Genomic DNA, 20537 nt, shown 5'->3' on the forward strand with positions numbered 1-20537 from the left:
CTCACCTTCTGTTGTTGCAACCATTGTTGTATCTATAGCTGTTGTTGTTTCAGTGACAACTTCTGTTGTTGCGTCCTCACCTTTTGTTGTTTCAGTGACAACTTCTGTTGTTGGGTCCTCACCTTCTGTTGTTGCAACCATTGTTGTATCTATACCTGTTGTTGTTTCAGTGACAAGATCTGTTGTTGTGTCCACACCTTCTGTTGTTGCAACCATTGTTGTATCTATACCTGTTGTTGTTTCAGTGACAACTTCTGTTGTTAGGTCCTCACCTTCTGTTGTTGCAACTATTGTTGTATATATACCTGTTGTTGTTTCATTGACAACTTCTGTTGTTGGGTCCTCACCTTCTGTTGTTGCAACCATTGTTGTATCTAAACCTGTTGTTGTTTCAGTGACAACTTCTGTTGTTGGGTCCTCGCCTTCTGTTGTTGCAACCATTGTTGTATCTATACCTGTTGTTGTTTCAGTGACAACTTCTGTTGTTGGGTCCTCACCTTCCGTTGTTGCAACCATTGTTGTATGTATACCTGTTTTTGTTTCAGTGACAACTTCTGTTGTTTGGTCTTCACCTTCCGTTGTTGCAACCATTGTTGTATCTATACCTGTTGTTGTTTCAGTGACAACTTCTGTTGTTGGGTCCTCGCCTTCTGTTGTTGCAACCATTGTTGTATCTATACCTGTTGTTGTTTCAGTGACAACTTCTGTTGTTTGGTCTTCACCTTCCGTTGTTGCACCCATTGTTGTAACTATGCCTGTTGTTGTTTCAGTGACAACTTCTGTTGTTGGGTCCTCACCTTCTGTTGTTGCAACCATTGTTGTGTCTATACCTGTTGTTGTTTCAGTGACAACTTCTGTTGTTTGGTCCTCACCTTCTGTTGTTGCAACCATTGTTGTATCTATACCTGTTGTTGTTTCAGTGACAACTTCTGTTGTTGGGTCCTCACCTTCTGTTGTTGCAACCATTGTTGTTTCTATACCTGTTGTTGTTTCAGTGACAATTTCTGTTGTTGGGTCCTCACCTTCTGTTGTTGCAACCATTGTTGTATCTATACCTGTTGTTGTTTCAGTGACAACTTCTGTTGTTGGGTCGCTACCTTCTGTTGTTGCAACCATTGTTGTATATATACCTGTTGTTGTTTCAGTGACAACTTCTGTTGTTGGGTCCTCACCTTCTGTTGTTGCAACCATTGTTGTATCTATACCTGTTGTTGTTTCAGTGACAACTTCTGTTGTTGGGTCCTCACCTTCTGTTGTTGCAACCATTGTTGTATCTATAGCTGTTGTTGTTTCAGTGACAACTTCTGTTGTTGCGTCCTCACCTTTTGTTGTTTCAGTGACAACGTCTGTAGTTGGATCCTCACTTTCTGTTGTTGCTACCATTGTTGTATATATACCTATTGTTGTTTCAGTGACAACTTCTGTTGTTGCGTCCTCACCTTCTGTTGTTGCAACCATTGTTGTATCTATACCTGTTGTTGTTTCAGTGACAACTTCTGTTGTTGTGTCCTCACCTTCTGTTGTTGCAACCATTGTTGTTTCTATACCTGTTGTTGTTTCAGTGACAACTTCTGTTGTTGGGTCCTCACCTTCTGTTGTTGCAACCATTGTTGTATCTATAGCTGTTGTTGTCTCAGTGACAACTTCTGTTGTTGCGTCCTCACCTTCTGTTGTTGCAACCATTGTTGTATCTATACCTGTTGTTGTTAATTCAGTTGCATCAGTTGTTTTGACATCACTTTCTGTCGTTGCGTCTTGACCTTCTGTTGTTTTAGTGGCAACTTCTGTTGTTGTGTCCTCACCTTCTGTTGCTGCAACCATTGTTGTATCTAGACCTGCTGTTGTTAATTCAGTTGCATCTGTTGTTTTCACATCACTTTCTGTCATTGCGTCTTGACCTTCTGTTGTTTTAGTGGCAACTTCTGGTGTTGCGTCCTCACCTTCCGTTGTTTCAGTGGCAACTTCTGTTGTTGCGTCCTCAGCTTCTGTTGTTGCAGCCATCGTTGTATTCATACCTGCTGTTGTTAATTCAATTGCATCAGTTGTTTTGACGTCACTTTCTGTTGTAGCATTTTTACCTTCTGTTGTCACATCCACTGTTATGTCTAGAATTATTGTTGCAACACCAGTTGTATATTCTGTTGTTTGATCCACTGTTGTTTTGCCTAAATGAAATGAATAAAAATTCATTCTAGTGTTAGTGAGAGCAGTATCGATTACCATGACAACCGATCAATGCAATATCAAACGATAGAAAGGATAAGTCGTGTTTCGGTTAATACAATGCAAATCGATTCGAAGGCTGAGTTGTGGTTAGACCAATTGGTCAAGTCAAACGATTTGAATTGAACTGGTTTATGTGTTTGGGTTTAATTTAGACGAATAATATGTCACAGCGTTTGAATGTTGCTGATGTCAGTAATCTGACGCGAATCATATGCGCGTAGCTGGGGGTTCCGGACATCAACCACCCCCACCCCCACTCAATATTTTTCACAATATTTTTCAAAAGGCGGATTATTTTGTATCACCAGCGGGACTGGAAGTCCGAGAAAAATTGCTAACTTTGTCATAGAATAAAGATGAATCATGTGGTTCATCTCGGGTAGCTAATCCCGAGTCCGTATTATATTGGTAAATGCTGGGAGTGACGCCTGGCTGTTGCTATTGTAAACGGCGCCCGAAATTGTCACTTGGCGGCCTTTGGATGACACCGACCAAGCGCCGACACAGTCCCCTAAATGTCATACAAAGCCTTCCGCTGGACATTGTGTGGTTTCACCTATTTCTAAGAGGGTAAACATTTCAAACACAAAAGCGTTGTAAAGCATCCAGTTTTGTGGCGGTGGTCGGATACAAATTAGGTTAGGAATATTAAGTTAATACTGAGTAAGGCTGTTCGCTGTAAGGTAAAAATTCAGACTGATATGGTTGTTAGGTGTTAAGACTATTACGAATATTAGGTGTTATTAATTTTCAAAATTTTGAAACGGGTGGTCCCTCAGAGAGTAACCCCCCCCCCCAAGCAAAATCCCGGCCATCGTATTAGTTTGATAACTGGGTGATTGTTGTGTGATAAAAGTAGAACTGCATTATAGCCAGTAACTTATACAAGGCTGGTTTTACCAACATCGCGCGCATTGCACACTAGACATAGTACACCAGAACGTAGTATGGAGCGACAAACAAAGTTCATCGTCGTATCTAGTATTCACACACAGGATCTTATTCTGTTACCAAACCAAACACAAAATTGGAATCTGAAAATGAGTACCAGACATGATGTGCTTGTTGTGCAAACATTTGCGTTTTTTAGTATCCCTTGCGAACACGAGCATTTGAGAGTCGATTTAAATTCGAATGCGAAGTGTGGGACGACTGTGGATATGTGCGAGCTATATTCTTTTTTTTTTCTTTTATTCATTTCAATAATTGAATATTGTCACAAACTTGTAGTCACAACTTGACCACTGACTCGGCATCGTTGGAAGTGTATGCTGTCATGTTACAGTGAATTATAAAACATTTTGTGGAATTATTGAATTCTATGTCACAAATACATGTATGTCGTATGGTAGCATAGATTTCCAATCAATAATATTTCACAGTATTATGGAGTCTGACATCAAAATCAGCGAGCGATGGGTCAATTTTTAACAGTTTTTAGAGAGTACAATAGTGTCTTTAAAGGGCGGTGGTCTTCGCGCCGCGCATGTGCGACATTTGTGTTGATAAACAATTCCGACAATCTAATGCGCTATTGGGATGAAAATTATGAGTACGAGTTTTGAACTGGGCGCGACGTACAGCAATTACCGCCGGGACTCCCTCGACACCTTCCAATCACCAAAAACATTACCTAGTTAAAGCTTGGTAATGTCTCAATTTGTTCTTGTTGGTCTGCGCAACAGTTACGCAACGGCATCTTTGTTCATGTGAGACCCATATCTCGCGCATGTGATCATAAACAATGAACTCCATGCTGATGGCACGCGTATTACCAATCTCCCAGGCAGAGTTCTATTCCACGAATATATACTTTCGGCATTGACGCTGCAGTTCGGCGTCATCTAGAGGCCTTCCCAGAGGCCTTTGCGCTTTACGCAATAGTGCCTCTGCCACAGGCAGCCTTCAATTTTGTGGTCAATCACCAATCTCCTTCCCAGAGGCCTTTGCGCTTTACGCAATAGTGCCTCTGCCACAGGCAGCCTTCAATTTTGTGGTCAATCACCTCACTACGCACGGCCATTTTCCTGTAGCTATTACATCTGAAAACGTACTACAAAAAGTGGAAAAAAACGTATTTGACTTCCGAACTATTTATTAATGTCAGACTTCAGTAAAAACGTAAATACGAACCATTTTATCGCGGACTATGTTTTGCGAGGTAATGTTATAGTGGTGAAATGGCGCACGTGATACACTAAAACTTGGAGGAAAGAAACGTTCTGTTAACGAATATAGTTGGGAAAGAAACATTAAAGACTAATTTCACTGAAGGGAGTTTCCTAACATTTCCGTTCATCTTGTATTCTGGTGAATATTTTAATACTATTTCTGGCTTGAACGGGTTCGATTTTCCGCGTCTAACAGTCATAGAACACAAAGGTTCTAGTAAGTTCATAAAGTTATTTATTGGTAATAAATGCAATTATGCGTGAGGGCGCTACATATCATTACCCTGGCATATTCTCAGGCGGACATCCGGGCATTTACACCCCCGGCAACCGTCACGGTGAAAACAAATGCCGAAAACTCTCAGAAAACGGTATTTTGGGATGGTTGTTGAGACTTCCCTGAGCAGTGTAACAAGATCACCCCTGCATGTCCAACATATATAAATGTGGCTGTCCAGGATTATTTCTAAGTTGATTTTATGTTGCTTTCCCGAATTTAGTTGTTTTCACCGGCCCTTCGACCGGCGTTCCACACCAGCTCACGCGAAGCCCATAGAAATACATGGTAGAGTGGCGCGCGCCGTCTTAGCAACGTGGAACGTCTTGTGACATATTTATCCATCTCAACTTTACGGAAGTATACACCCCCAAATAAAGGCTATCATGGTTACGGCCAAACATTCCACACCAAGTTCCCATTTACTCCCCGGTAGAGGGCAGTAGGAGTGAAGTACCTTGGTACCATATGGTTCAGCCAGGAAGAACCCTTACCTTATAATTTATTTGTGTATTTATTTATTTTATTTTTTATACATATTTATTTATTTTTGAATTTTAAGTACATTCATTCAAGTTATTTTCAAAATATTGTCTTGTTAACAAAAATTCTTTATTGTTGCAAACACCCTATGTAACCTACACTTTTTTACACGGGAACAATAAAGTTCATTCATTCATAAGGATATATCATGTGAATGCTGAAATCCAAAAAGTTTAGAACAGATTCAGCGAACTTTTTGTGTGGGGTCCGGTCAAACTGAGGGGGGTACCATCTTTGTTTTTATTGTTAGAGGACGCGCGTAATCGTTGCATATTTGAATTTTGGCTTGGTAGGATGAAAAGACCCAGTGCAATACCGCAAAATTACGGCACGCTATAACTTATGGCGTTACAACGGCAGATGTATGATAATAATATTCAAAAGATTTTAAAATCATTGCGTTGTTTGCAAGGTAAAATGCACGGAATCCGTCAGTGCTGTATAAATTTGTCTACCGGAATAAATACAAATCGTTGCTTATTAAAGTTTAGATTTTTTTATCATCCGGCATTTTGGCGAAATTGATAATATGTTTGTTCGTTTCTTCAAACAAAACATTATATTTCTTTGTTGATTGTTAAATAATGCTCAAGATGCTCAAATCCATGTCATTATTTTGATGAATATTCATGGAGCATTGACAAGATTTTGTCAATTTTACACCACAGAAGCTCATTTGCATTACTGTTGCCCTTGGTGATACATTTCTTATAATTACTTGGAAGCAACATAGCAACACTCATTTTTTTTGCATTTAAAACAACTTCAAAGTTTACATAGGACATACGGGTACCTGGTGATAGAGGTAATTTAAGTAGTTATAGTCACATGAATATATGGAAATAGTGAAGTTAGGGCATGAAAACATGGCTTCACGCCTAAATGAAATCGATTGAATGGAAATTCACGCCGTTTTCATACATGACTGCGTCTGGTTTGCACAATAAATACATGCATGAGTGGCACTGTACAATAAATACACGACTGGATCGTTATCGGGTGAAATCATGATATTTTGTTTAGTTTCACATTTTTTTTTTACCTTGGTACTGTTTCCTCCGAAACTGTCGGTTTCTTACTATTCACGCTGAGTCATTTAATTAATATTTCACAATAACTGCATTGTCACAGTATGACAGCTTGACAAACTATAATTCATTAGCTTGGACCAACGGTTGAGTCGACAGAAAACCAAATGCACTCGAGTGTGAAATTACTAATCTCACACATACCGGTGATTGCATGTCACTACAACTCAAGTCAACGACCTTTATCTCGGGATTGTTGGTCTTACCCGGGAACAACATGCATACTGATCAGCTGTCATCGAAGATGACCGAGCGGAAGATCGTTTTCTCCAATCTAACGACGTTAGCACAGGGTTTGACATACGCCCTATTTTCAATGTATTACTGGTAATTAATATTAACACTGTTTCAAATCCCAGACCATATCGTATCCTCACATACCCCAGCTCAAAGTCACATTTCCTCTCTGAATAACAGTATAATTCTGGAATATTCCTCTCGTGTTGTGACAAGACTTTCATGTGACTGACACCATCTTAGCTTATACCATAATGGTACAAAAGGCAAATCAGATTATAATTTGAATACTGGTGACAATGTGTACACCATTACGTGGATTGTATTGAATCATAGTAGCAACACTGGTACAATGGGTCTAGACAAATAACGTGATAGATTATAACGCACTGCGTTGTGTGGAATAATTTCACCACATTGGCCCACACATCACGTCATCAATTCATAGTTTACGTAATTATGTTTTTGTTTATTTTTAATTCCTTTCACTTTACTTATTTGTATGGTGATGTAATTAGCAGGCGAATAGTTTGACTCATTTCATTGTATCTATGTTACAATACAGTACCTCTGTAGACACAATGACGAAATACGAACCGATGTTGAGGTATGCGAGAGTCATGCAGTGCAGTGGCGGATCCAGCAAAATGTATTGGGGGGTCCAAGCTACGCTTAAGATATACGAACAGTAAATCCCAGAGAAGCTATGCGTAATCCCGATGATACAAATCGTCATGAGCTGGGATCCGCCACTGGAGTCGTGACAACGAATCACAAATGTAAGTGATGTATTTGTGCCTGGTGATTGCAGTTAATTGAAAACAATTCAATTCATAGTTAACACTATGTCAGAGAAGAAGACCTACACGTCATAGGTAATCAAGTCATGTCACATCAAACTGTATACTAAGAAAAAAAGACAAATAGTTACAAATAGCCGAATTGGTTTGAGATCTCAATAAGACACTTTGCCTTCAAATATACTCTTGATCCAACACAAACAAATAAACCCAAAGGCGGCGAAGGTGCTATGCAACACAACACGTTCAAATATCGTGAGATGTATTTTATACACGTTGTATACGTCGCGTGGAACCCATACAGAACACGACACGATGCGACGACTATGACACGTTAATTGTTATATATGCTCTCGGTTTAGGGTCAATGAACTCTTTCTTTTTTGTTTAATTTGCATACACAACCAGAGCAAATTGATTTACATGAAAAGTGTTTATATTAAATTTAATTGATAACAAATTTAATATGAAATATTTAATATAAAATTGGTCTAAAAGTGACAACTTGGTCATCTGGATATATACAGTGTATTTGAATGTTTGCTCCGTTCAAATGCATCGACGAAAATAAATGGTTCACAATAAAAAAAAGCAAACGTGAGACAATTTACACTTCAATAAATTAAGATTGTCCCGCTGATGATGATATTGTCTTCTTCCAAGAACACGATTTACAAATTATCAATAACTTGAGGTTAAAAGAAAAAGTTCAAGTTAATGGGTAGTGTATGCGACAAATAAGGTCACGTGGTCTGGCCAACAAGTACGAATAAAAGGGCACCAAATAACCTGGCGACCAATTTCTGCGTACTTCCTATATTAAGCACGTCATGTCTTGTACGTTGTGTTAAGTTTCAATGTTACAGTTTAAAGACAGCTATATAAAACATAAGGTTAAATAACTCAGTAATACACATTCATGATTTAGTTTGAACAGGTTTGGATATAACTATTTTTATTATGTTACAATAAATTATATTATTCGTAAAATAGACACCACTTTAACTTTGCGGTTCATACTGAACGTGAGACTATTCGTAGTGACAATACAATTACTATTTCGTTTTCGATTCAGTATTCATACGTACACTATGAACGCGTTCAACATTGTTGCTTTAATTACCAGTAGCGTCTGCGTCATTGTACTCTACCAACAATGCAGTACGTTGTGAAGTCTATTTTATTATCATAGTAGAAACTACTTTAGGTTTATATTCCTATGATCTATTGGTGTAATTTTTTTAAATACTATTTTTAAACACTATATATGATTTGTATTCAGATTGAATACCTGACGTCAATGAGCACTCGTACACGCATAATTAAACTAAATCTATGAAATGGTTTAAGAGAGCGTAAACATTTCGTCCATGTGAAGACGAGGACAGGAAACAGTATTATTTTCCCTTTGTTGGTTCAGTGGCTATACGATGACATTTCACCCACCCACGTGTAACAGCGCTGCTCCCCGCCAAATAAAACCTATGCCACGAGATTATTGTATCGGCGTGAATACATATCGGGATTTCCATGTTGAAGTTAACCTGTCGATTCATTCCTAGTTATATTATTCTTATTCCTCTTGACAATTACAATTTCTTGTAGTTTTTTCTTTCACTTAGTTTTGAGTTAGTTATAGTTTTCAAGAATGTGTGACTACATATTTGGGACAATTAAGCAGTTTATTTACATGATTAATGACTTTATATTATAATATCATAATAGTCTATCAATTGAAGTCTGTCAGTTTTCAAATTTAAAATGAATAATTAAGACTTATGTCTTAGCGAATACATTCAATTTTAAAATCAATTAAAACTGAAACTCAGATACATTTTGTATTGTACAACATCTATTTTGAATTAGTAAATAAATAAGTAAAACTGAGCACAATCAAAATACTGAAAGAAATTTGTAGTGCACAAAAGAATATAAAGTTTTCCCGTAATGAATAGCATCTCATTTCCAGACTAAAAGCGCACCACATTCAGAAACTGGGCATTAGGTATATATAAATCCTGACAATGATTCAATATGATTGGTCGAGAAGACCTTGGACAGATGTTATGTACAACTGTGGGAATCGAAATTACAGGATAAAGGAGACGATCGATTAAGTCAAGGAAAGAGACTTTATTCTACGATACAGACTACACGAATACTATACAGCTACTGTCGAATAAAGCGTGTGTTGAAAGTATACATACAGTGTGGCCGGAAGTTTGGGCTTACGTAACTTGTTACTGAGTAGCCAATCAACTAACTCAATAATAAGTACATAACGTATCTCTTTGTGGTTTCCCAATTCGATTGTGGTTCCGACATTTCTTTGTGGTTTCCGCAGTTCGATTGTGGTTCCGACAACAACAGAAGTCCTTTGCTATACTTGTTATTTTGTTGTGTAGGATTATATCGTTAGTGAGCTTAATAGATCTAGTGGACGACTACAAGTGACGGGGATGTTAAGGATTGAGACGAAATTGATAAAAAGTAATAGGCGTTACGGTATGATTTTAAAGACATGTTTGACCTCTGCGTTCATATCAGTGTATTTGGACGACATGCCGTAGGGTAAAAGTAAGATTCTTTTACAATTAAAACACGGAGACCCAACACCAACTACATACACCACAAATAATTTAAAACTAAATGAGTCGAACATTCAGCAAAATTGATAAATATGGTATACGTTGTTTGTCAATATTATACTTTGTTTGCTGGCAACTTTTGAAATATTTACTTCGCCCCTCAAGTTAGCAATTCACATCAAATGACAAAGTCAGAGTACAATGAGTACTTGTAGTATGGTTTCTCATAAATTACTACTTCAGTCACGTGACTACTAATACTAGTAACCTCGGTTTGAAATGTCTTACATAACCTTAAGGGTTAAAGGTTACGTAAGACATTTCAAACCGAGGTTACTAGCCGCAATAAACGGGTTCAAGTGTTGAGACACTGTTGTTGAAAGACAATTCGATAGTTTTCGTTCTATCTTGTTTGGCCCATTGATATCGGGCCATTAAACAAAATGAACATAAATTCCTGATCATATAAGTAACTTAATCGTCACTCGTACAAGGAAACGACTACGGACGTATTGATTATACAGTAAATGTGACCTTATAACTTGGCTGGCGTATCTTGTTGAGTCTTTTTGGCAAATAACACCAAATCCGGATTATTTTCATAAAATAACTTCATTCAATGATTGATGTTGCCATGGAAGGTACTAACGGATGATGTTGCCCAGGTTGACCATTCCTTGTTTGCTATGTATAAAATTATCCAAATTAAAAACAGAAACATAGAGTTGCACTGACCAGATTTAGAACTTCATCCCATTAGGAAGAATCAGGAAGGCACATGGGAATCAAAAATAGAGGTGACAGAATTTTTGTAAATGCAATTCACTGGGAGATGATACATGATACATTATCAATGAAAATAGGATGAAATTCCTTGCAGCTTTATTTATTTATGTGCAAGAGATGGACAAACTAGTGATGACAGTTATATTTGTAGCATAATAACAAAATGTGTTTTTCTCGTCTTAGAATTATTTTGCTGTGCTGTTTTGTTATTTGTGTCTTTTGACTTTGCATAAGCTTATGTTTGTGTATTCTACCTTATAGCTAATAGATAGTAGCTAATAGATAATAGTAGCTAATTAATGTATACCAAATTTTGACAAATTTAGTAATGAAAATAAATTCATATCATTACTAAGTAACGAGAAAATGTCAATTCCTTTAGCACAATATTTAAAAAAACTGTTTTAATACAAGACAGCAGCACCTAAATAAACTAAGCCAGTAACACATTCTTCGTATACAAATTTATCTTTCTTTTTTTTAATGCTTTTTTGTTCCCTTACTTTTTATGTAGTTATTTTTCTTTTACTAATATTTGATTTGTAACCCTTTTCATCCCCTCCGGGGGATGTTGTGTGTTAATAAATAAATAAATATACCTAATTAATGATATTTATACAAGATGGCGTAGATGGTTATATTTCTCTGTGTTTACAGTAGAACATTTATTAAGTAGGTGTTACTTCTGCTTCAACTGCTTCAATGTGTTGACTTAACCTTAGCATGGTGATTATTACGACACAGCTAGGGGGCTCAAGATGAGCGTACGCATATGGTTTGGTACGTGATACATACGTGATATCACAGAAATGAGATCTATGAAAACACTTTTCCATTCAAAATGGGAATGTCATTTGACAAACTTTGGCGGATCATCTCAATAGCAATGCTTGTCTACTGAAAGTTTGGTTATATGTCAGCCGCTTTTCACAATAATAAAGTTGTCAGTTTTTAGCCGTAACTGAAAGCAATTGGTTTTATTTTCATTTGTGGGAATCGAAATTACAGGATAAAGGAGACGATCGATTAAGTCAAGGAAAGAGACTTTATTATACGATATAGACTACACGAATACTATACAGCTACTGCCGAATAAAGCGTGTGTTGAAAGTATACATACAGTGTGGCCGGAAGTTTTGGGCTTACGTAACTTGTTACTGAGTAGCCAATCAACTAACTCAATAATAATTAACTTAAGTACATAACGTATCTCTTTGTGGTTTCCGCAGTTCGATTGTGGTTCCGACATCATTTTGTTTTCTTTATTGTCAGTTTCAGAGAAATTTACATGTGAACGTAAGATTGTTAATTTAACTTCCGTGTTCTGGAGAATGGCCCGCCATACTCGCTGTCGTACTCTTGTCACATGAGAAGGGTCAAGAGGTCATTGGTGAGTGTGGGTATTCGTTCTTGGTCTCCTTCATAAACGAGGAACTTCAATCTCAAAACTATATGTGCGCGCACTTCCGTTTATGTTGCATGATGGGAATAGTCGATAACAACTGTGAACTGAAGTGTAGGACAACCTGTCAGTTATTTTGTCTTACACTTAATTTGGAGTTTTCTCTGGGTGATATTGATCTAATATTGTTTATTTGCCTTCATATATGTATTTATACATGTTTGTTCTTATTTTCCGTTCTTTGTTTTAAAATTTGTTATTTTCTAAATTCACTATCTTTAACTGGAGTTGGAAAACTAATATTTCTTACAGAAGAATTTGTGTGACGTCAGGTCGAGACTGGGTGATGTAGACGATATCACGACAGGCGATATGCTCTAATAAGTTGCAATGAATGAACAACTGTGTTCGAGTTCCTCTTATGTACGTTCCTATGTCCACCACTCGTGCCATAGTTCATATATCACTCTGTATGTTGAACGCCATGTGACTGAATTTGACAAATGAATAACTATAGTGTGTTTATATTCATGGCAGTGGAAATGTGATAGTAATAATAGGTCACTTAGACGACGACACTTTTCAAGACATGCAGCATATGCCATATTTTTCCAGCACTCATTAGCATTGCCTTTTCACGTCAGAATGTCTGCTTCACTTTGACTAGATTGCGGTGGTTGTCGTGCAGCGCGTGTTCGAATTCCATGTAAACATGTATTTAATAATGATGTTAACGTTATTATGAGTCACATATCCAACAGAACGCAGCAGCGCGACGACCACCGCTGGCTGATAAAATTTGAAAATTCGTGTTCATTTTTTACACGTAGAAACTGTTATAAGACTTCAGGATTAAAGTTTGGGGATTGACTTTGTCTTGTAACATTGTTTGTTAGATAAAAGTAGTAGGATTTATTTCCATTCATCGTATTGTAATTTATAACAGAGACCCTATATCATAATATATAGATGGTTGTTTATACCATAGGTATTATTGGAATTGTGACGTCGTATATTCAATTGCATCATTTGAGGTTACGACCGAATAAGTGATATCTATATGAACTCGCAGAGTGATCATCATTTTTGTCGCAAAAACAACACAAAAGTCATTGTCGTATCGATGTCATTGATATGTCAGAGGTATTTATGATTGCTTTTGAATTTGAGATCAGAACTGGTTTACGAGCAAACAATCGCACACTTGATTGTCACTCAAAATACAACGCCAATGACGTCATGGTCGAAAGACCAGGCACTCGATCGATGACTAATAAATAATATTTTGACTTTGATGAACAGAAGTGACAATCAATTTGTAATTGGTGCAAGGTACATAGAATCACTGATAATGGCCGTTTAATTGATTGGTTCATAACAATTAATACCCAGCATTCCTAGCGAATCTAAATGTAACTTGTATCGTTGTGTACCTGACATAAAGACAGAGTGGCGTTCAGGTTGGCGTGGCTTTGACATGAAGCGACTCTACCTGACAGAGATTGGAACGTATATCTGATGGTACGTGTAGTAATTGTAAGGACGAACGATCCCAATTCTCCAAATACAAATATTATGACCTACCATAGTATGCTGTGATGACGTTGCGTGATAATATTTTATTTTATAAACAAAAACGTGTTATGTTATACGAAATGTAAATACATTTTTATAAGAAAACAAAAATTATGCGAAAATTAACTAATATTATGGCGGCCACCTGTTGTACAACTTCACTAGCACAACATTAAACAAAACCTTCGTCTAATTATATTTATAATAATGATGGTATTTGAGAGAGGTCACAGACCTAGTCTTGCACCTAGCTGATTACAAAAAGTGATGTTGACGCGAAGAATATGCCCCCTTTAAAATGCTAATATCTGCAATAGGCCCAAGAAATAAACTCACAGGGTTGCTGCGCGCGCTGTAGGCCCCTCTTGCAACCACTTCCACCTGACCAGGTCACGATCATGTCAATAGTTCTCATCTTTCTTCATCAAACAACGAACGACACAACAGGGGTTGCATACATAGTAAACATAAGTAGCTTGTTCGAGTTGATCACATTCTACTTGAGTGCAAAAAAACGGCAAAGAATGCTCGTAATAAGGGGTATGGTTTGCGAATGTGCTGCCACACCTAGGGGCCTATTATTTTTTAGCAAGAATGCAGATGGTGTAAGGTTTTGATATAGAGTAACCCCCGGGCTCCTTACTCCGTCAAGTGTGTCTATTTTACCACAGATTCTTTCGCCGAAAAACTCTTCACATTTATTAAATACAATTTGAATGTGAAGACAAGTGCCGAAAACCTAAACCTGTCGTAGTACTCTAACATTTCTTAAAGAACCAGATTCCGGTCCAGCCCATGTTCAATGCAAAGGATTTCTGAACTGTTTCAAATTATTTGACTTATTTGCAACTCTGAACAAAGTATCGTTTTGTTCGTGTTATGTTAATGGTAACAATAATTTTGCTAGAGACGCGGAATTTACGTAGCGCTTACACACTGCTATTTGTTTTTCAATTTCGCTGTTTGTTTTGTGATTGGTGTTGAGTGGCGACATCACACCTCTAGAGTCAGGGCTTGGGTGTTCAATGTTTTGCGACCAAGTATTTTTGATGTTATGTCGTCATTACGGCTATCACGCTAACTGGAATCGCTCTCAATTAATGTTCTTATCCAATCAAACGCCAAAATCACGCACTTTGTCATGGCGCCGGGCCGGTGATATTTTGCTCAATTTTAAATTACTGGTATTATGTTATCAAATAATTATCACATTATTTTGACATTATTTGACTATTGTTTGATAATTGTTTAGACTTTATTGGTACATTATTTATGAACATTGTTTCATTATTAACATGTTTCACATGTTATTAGCTTAATTTCCTATTATTTTCATCTTATTTCACCTATATATGAACATTATTGTTCATCACAACATGTCGATACGATTTTTATTAACTCAATGTATTACACACTCTTTTTATTTTGTTTTCACGATTCCCACTCGACACAGATCAGAGGTCTATTCATTGGCACTGCGCCATTTACATTGATCGTTCGTGAGGGCTTTCACTTTTATCGGTTTCAAACAGTCTGACTACGATGCATGTATGGTATTTGTACATGGGTACTGTTTAAAGAAAGAGTGGGAGCAGTCGTTTCTAAACTCTCTGTATTCTGGATATTTATTTGCCGAGTGTGAAAGTACTGTTCTCACACATACTAGTGGTTGTGTCACTGCAACTGAAGTCAACGACCTGTATCTAGACATTGTTGGTCTTACTAGAGAACAACATGCATACTGCCTTGTGTTTAATAAAAGTCAATTTAGATCATTCAAACCCAGACTCAAGTGCACAAGAACATTAATAAATAAAATGTAAAATCAAATATTAAAATTGTTTTCTCCTATCCATATGCCATATTTTCAATGTATTTCTGGTAATTAATATTAACAATGTTTCAAATCCCATATTTTCAATGTATTACTGGTAATTAATATTAACAATGTTTCAAATCCCAGACCATATCGTATCCTCACATACCCCAGCTCAAAGTCGCATTTCCTCTCCGAATAACTGTATAATCCTGAAATAGTTCTCTCGTGTTGTGACAAGACTTTCATGTGACTGACACCATCTTAGCTTATACTATAATGGTATAAAAGGCAAATCAGATTACAATTTGAATACTGGTGACAATGTGTACACCATTACGTGGATTGTATTGAATCATAGTAGCAACAATGGTACAATGGGTCTAGACAAATAACATGATAGGTTATTACGTACTGCGTTGTGTGGAATTCAGAATGAATAATGATTTCACCATATTGGTCTACACATCATCAAATAACTTGATAATTCTGTTCCTACCAGATGTATAAAGTGCTTATACTAAAAACTTAGCGATCTAGATTTAGGTGAACATTGTAAATACTATTGAAATTATGATAAATCTGTTTATTGACACCTGAATTATATTTTCCCTCATTTTTTAAGTAACATTTTGGGTTGATTTGTTTAATTTCCTGCACTGTATGAAATCTGATTAAGTCACAGTCTTGCAGTTCGGATTCTTATTTTATGGAAAAAATGCATATTGTACATAAATTTATTTTTCTTTATTTATAATTCCTTTCTCCTTACGTTTTTGTATGATGATGTAGTTAGCTGCCGAATAGTTTGACTCATTTCATTGTATCTATGTTACAACACAGTACCTCTGTAGACACACGGTCTCACCTGTGTTAGCAGACATGAAGTGGAGTATTTAAGCAAGCCAACAGCCAACAAACAAACAATGACGAAATACGAACCGATGTTGAGGTATGCGAGAGTCTTGACTACGAATCACAAATGGAATGTATGTATTTGTGCCAAGTGATTGCAGTTTGAAAATAAATAGAAGAAAAAAAACTCAATTCATAGTTAAAACCCTGTCAGGGAAGAAAACTTCATGGGTATTAAAGACACATCAAACTGACTTGTACAAATGAGATTGAGATCTCAATAAAACGCTTTGCCCGCAAATATACCCTCGGTCCAATACAAACAAATACACCCAAAGGCGAAGTAGGCAACTGTTTTTTTTTAGAGATTTTACATAAATAGTGGGGGGATAATATAAATAAAGAATCGGGACCGAGGGCAATATTGAATATTTTGTTGTTAAATATTGCTTCTATTGTTTTAATACAATTTAGTACGTTCATGTTAGTATTAATACGAGATCTCGTACTATAGTATTAATACGAGATCTCGTACTATAGTATTAATACGAGATCTCGTACTATAGATATATCTGTGTCATTTTTTAAAATACCAGATTCATGTGTGCATTCTTTGCCATCAATGATCACTGCCGGTGACAGTGTAGACATTTCGAGATGTAACGTTGGGTTAAACTGGTTGCTATGCAACACAACACGTTCAAATATCGTGAGATGTATTTTACACACGTTGTAAGCGTCGCGTGGGACCCATACCGAATGATGTAATGACTGTGATACGTTCATTTATGTATAGGCTTTGGTTGAATTGGGGTCAAGGAACTTTATATTCTTAATTTTAATTTGCATTTACAGCAAACTAATTTACGTGAAGAGTGTTTGTATTAAATTTAATATGAAATATTTAATATGAATTTGGCCACGTGGATATGTACATTGTATTAGAATAATTTTTTGTTTGCATCGGCGAAAATAAATAGTTCACAATTTACACTTTAATAATAAATTAGAGTATAAATCTTTTCCCGCTGATGATGTTATTCTCCTCCTCAAAGAACACAATTTACACTTTAATAATAAATTAGAGTATAAATCTTTTCCCGATGATGATGTTATTCTCGTCCTCAAAGAACACAATTTACAAATTATCAATAACAAGTTCAAGTTAATGAATGGGTAGTGTATTCGACAAATAATGTCACGTGGTCTGACCAACGAGTATTGATAAAATGGCACCAAGTGACCTTGCGACCTATTTCGGCGTACTTCATATGTTATGCAAGTCATGTCTTGTACGTTGTGTTAAGTTTCAATGTCACTGTGTACATGTGACAGAGTTTCCAACAAAGTCAGCTATATAAAACATAAGGTTATATAACTCAGTAATACACATTTAGATGTTTGATATACCTATTTTTATTAGTGATGTTAGTGAGAGAAGTTATAATATTCGTAAAATATACACCACTTTATCTTCGGGGGTTCAGACTGATCGGGCGATCACGAGAAATCTGAGACCTGCACCGTTTGTATGGGCTATACGATCACTGTGGTCCATTCAACTCACTATCAATACATTGTATGTACACTACGGACGCGTTCAACAATGTTGCTTTAATTACCAGTAGCGTCTGCGTCATTGTACACTACCAACAATGCAGTACGTTGTATGCAGTCTATTTTATTATCATAGTAGAAATTACCATAGGTTTATTTTCTTATGATCTATTGGTCACTTTTAAAATATTATTTATAATTCTTCTATAAGACTCGTAACTAATATTCAGATTGGATACCTGGCGTCAATGAACACTCGTACATGCATAATTAAACTAAATCTATGAAATACTTCAGTTGAAAAAATGACCCCTTTTTTCAAAGGGTTTGAGAGAGTGTAAACATCTCGTCAGTGTGTTTGAAATAGTGGCATACCTGCGTGTCATAGGTCATTTAACATTTGAAAATTTAGTAAATTTAAGTATAAGTCTTGAGACTGAATTTATCAAAACGTGGCAATGATACTACTTGCATCCCGAACTAAAATAACCGATTTTCTAGGAACAATTAAGCAAAAAAGGAGTGCGCGTCTGTAAAAATATATTAAAAAATCGGCAAAAATGGAACAAAATTGTAAGTAGTCACTTTATCATTTTTGAACACGGGGACACAGAACAGTTTCATTCTCCCTTTGTTAGCTCAGTGGCTATACGATGATATTTCGCCCACCCACGTGTAACAGCGTTTGCCCTCGCCAAATAAAACCCATGCCACGTATCGTTATTATCGTAAGAGCGTGAACACATATCATGCTCGGGCTTTCAATGTTGAGGTTAACCAGTTCTTTGTTATATTATTATTATTCCTCGTATACCATTATCATTTTTTGTAGTTTTTTCTTTCACTTAGTTTTAAGTAAGATATAATTTTCAAGAATGTGTGGTTACATATTTGGGACAATTAAGCAGTTTATTTACATGACTAATGACTTTATATTATAATATCATAATAGTCTATCAATTGAAGTCTGTCAGTTTTCAAATTTAAAATGAATAATTAAGACTTACGTCTTAGCGAAAACATTCAATTTTTCAAATCAATAAAAACTGAAACATCTACTTCCATATTTTGTATCAGAGAAAGAAATTTGTAGCACACAAAATACATAAAGATTACTCCTTATGAAAAGCATCCCAGCGTTTTCAGTTGTCATTTCACTTTCTGTTTAATAGTATAATAATGTCTATAATAAATTTATAATTTGCCAAATGTGTGACACCACGAGACTTTGAGTTAAATTGTGGTATTCATGCAAACAAAAGCCTTGTCAAGCAACACAATGTGTATTGGACCACTTTTTATAAATGTAATTTGTTCACATTTACTCCTAATTAATTATCATATTGTATATTGTGAGGATACAACTTACAAAAGGCCCGTATGAATGACCTCTTACAGGTCACACATCCTGGCACTTTAACTACTTCGGTATTGTTTTTATATAGCAATAGTTTTAACAAATATATCTAAATCATATGTAAAACTGTGTTTGGACTGCATATACAAGTGCCAGCATATGTTTCGAGTAATACATTTCTATTAACAGTGAACTTGATTGGTCCCCAGAAAGTGCCAAAGTGTATGACCTTCGAAGGTCATCCATTGGATATTTTCATTATTTTTTTCGAAAAGGTTACACAAAGATATGTCTATATTTTATTTATTTTAAATTCAATTTAGTTCGAAAGCTAAAGTCATCGAAATTACGTGCGCTCAAAAAGTTTGAACACAGCTGTCGGTCATGTCATATTAGCAGTGCTTAGCTTTTCAAAAAAAAAAGTCCCTGAAACTGAACTTAATCCTCATTGCTTTCTTACTAAAAGCAAACAAGATTCAGAAACCGGGCATTTAGTATATATAAATTCTGACATGATTCAATATGATTGGTCGAGAAGACCTTGGGCAGATGTTATATACAACAGAATTCCTCTGCTGTATTAGTTATTTTGTTGTGTGGGATTATATCGTCAGTGAGCTTAATAGATCTAGTGGACGACTACAAGTGACGGGGATGTTAAGGATTGAGACGAAATTGATAAAAAGAAATAGGCGTTACGGTATGATTTTAAAGACATGTTTGACCTCTGCGTTCATATCAGTGTATTTGGACGACATGCCGTAGGGTGAAAGTAAGATTCTTTTACAATTAAAACACGGAGACCCTACATCAACTACATACACCACAAATAATTTAAAACTAAATGAGTCGAACATTCAGCAAAATTGATAAATATGGTATACGTTGTTTGTCAATATTATACTTTGTTTGCTGGCAACTTTTGAAATATTTACTTTGCCCCTCAAGTTAGAAAATTCACATCAAATGACAAGGTCAGAATACAATGAGTACTAGTAGCGCGGTTTCTCATAAATTACTACTTAACCTGCGACCATTGATAATGGCACACTAACACTTAATGTCGTGCTACGTTGTTGAGTGTAATATTCTATTCTTATTGTCAGTGTTTGCAGTGAACAATGACAGCTCCATGGCGATTCGCATGCGACACTGTATTCACACCAGTCGTATGGAACGATAAATGGTTCGATATACTCAATAATTCTAGTGAACGCCAATTATGTGTTGTCAAGAGGTTGTTAAAATTGCAAAAGAGT

General features: G+C 36.2%; 1 protein-coding gene across 1 annotated transcript in view; it reads right to left on the minus strand.

Annotated features, from left to right (window-relative positions):
• LOC100367371 (uncharacterized) overlaps positions 1–20537 on the minus strand; it is a 115818-nt gene that overhangs the window by 94251 nt on the left and 1030 nt on the right. Inside the window, exon 2 of the mRNA XM_085495397.1 lies at positions 1473–2165. Coding sequence (XP_085351523.1) covers positions 1473–2165 — 693 coding nt within the window. The remainder of the gene's footprint in view (positions 1–1472; positions 2166–20537) is intronic.

The sequence above is a fragment of the Saccoglossus kowalevskii genome, chromosome 21 (assembly GCF_978046115.1).
Source record: "Saccoglossus kowalevskii chromosome 21, keSacKowa6.1, whole genome shotgun sequence".
Lineage (NCBI taxonomy): Eukaryota > Metazoa > Hemichordata > Enteropneusta > Harrimaniidae > Saccoglossus > Saccoglossus kowalevskii.